The following is a 1,266-nucleotide window of genomic DNA, read 5'->3' on the forward strand; positions in this document are numbered from 1 at the left end:
TCTCCCCCCCCTTTTCCTTTCCCCGTTCTCCCCCCTTTTCCTTTTCCCGTTCTCTCCCCCCAGCTCAGCTGCAGGACGCTGTGGCACGCGGTGCGGCACTGCCTGCGCGACAACCTGCGGACGCTGCGGCTCCGGGGCGCTCTGCGTTCCCCGGGCAGACACCGCCTCCTGTCCCCGGCTTTGCTGGCCGCCCTGGCCGCGCGCTGTCCCCGCCTCGAACGCCTCTGCCTGACCGAAGCCGACCTCCACCCTCTTCCTTACCCCAGCCTCCCCGCTTCCCTCTCAGCTCTGGAGCTGAGCTGCTGCGAGATCCCCTCGCCGTGGTTCTGCGGCGGCTCCTCCTCCTCCCCGCTCCTGCGACGCCTGGAGCTCCGCAACGTCCCCGCTTTCTCCGACCGTCACCTCCTGAACGTCGCCGTCTCCTCCCGCGGCCGCCTGAGGACGCTGAGCCTGTCGGGGACGTACCGCCTGACGGACGCCGGCATCGAGCGGGCGGCTCCGCACCTGGAGGAGCTGGAGCGGCTGGAGCTGCATCGCTGCGTCCTCAGCGACTCGGCCCTCGGCTCCGTCGCCCGTCACGCCAAGCGGCTCCGGGTCCTGGCCGTCACCTCCGTTCCCCAGCTGACCGACGCGGGCCTGGCTTCCTTAGCGGCCCTGCAGCGCCTGGAGACGCTGCGCCTCGATCTGGACAACAAGTTTTCCCTGGACGCCGTCGTCGCCTTGTGCCGAGCGCTGCCCCGGCTGCGGGACTTCGCCTTGGACGGGGTTCGCTCGGAGGACGAGGCCGCGGGGGAAATCCGGGCGTGCGTGCCCCGCTGCAGCTTCTCGCCCCCGGCTTAAAAACCCGGGCCCGGATCCGGGCTCATTCCCGATCCCCAGCGCGAGGGCGTCCCCGAGGCGCCTTCGATTTTGGGGGGGGTGGGGGTGGGGGAGGCCCCTCTCAACCCGGCCGCTGGTTTCGGGAGGGGGATTTTCGCCGGCGTCGGGAGCTGCGCCGCGGGCTTGGGGGGAAACTGAAGCCCGGGGTCTTGTCAGGGGTCGGAAGGGAACTCTGTGTGGTCTCGTAGGGCCTTATGTGGTCTCATATGGTGTTAGATGGTTTTACATGGTCTGATGTCATTTTATATGGCTGTGTATGGCCTCGTGGGGCTGTGTATGGCCTCCCATGGCTGTGTATGGCCTCCCATGGCTCTGTATGGCTTCATAGGGCCTTATGTTGCAGCTGGAGCTGCATCGCTGCGTCCTCAGCGACTCGGCCCTCGGCTC

At 68.2% G+C, this 1,266-nt stretch overlaps 1 protein-coding gene across 1 annotated transcript; it reads left to right on the top strand.

Moving 5' to 3' along the window:
• Positions 1–21: 21 nt before the first annotated feature.
• On the top strand, positions 22–1,100 carry FBXL12 (F-box and leucine rich repeat protein 12; the record flags this gene model as incomplete). Its single annotated transcript, XM_021383894.1, has 1 exon — positions 22–1,100. A coding segment is annotated over one exon (819 nt), but the record flags the coding sequence as incomplete, so codon positions are not given.
• Between the last annotated feature and the right edge of the window lie 166 nt (positions 1,101–1,266).

The sequence above is a fragment of the Numida meleagris genome, unplaced genomic scaffold, assembly GCF_002078875.1.
Source record: "Numida meleagris isolate 19003 breed g44 Domestic line unplaced genomic scaffold, NumMel1.0 unplaced_Scaffold648, whole genome shotgun sequence".
NCBI classification, from domain to species: Eukaryota; Metazoa; Chordata; class Aves; order Galliformes; family Numididae; genus Numida; species Numida meleagris.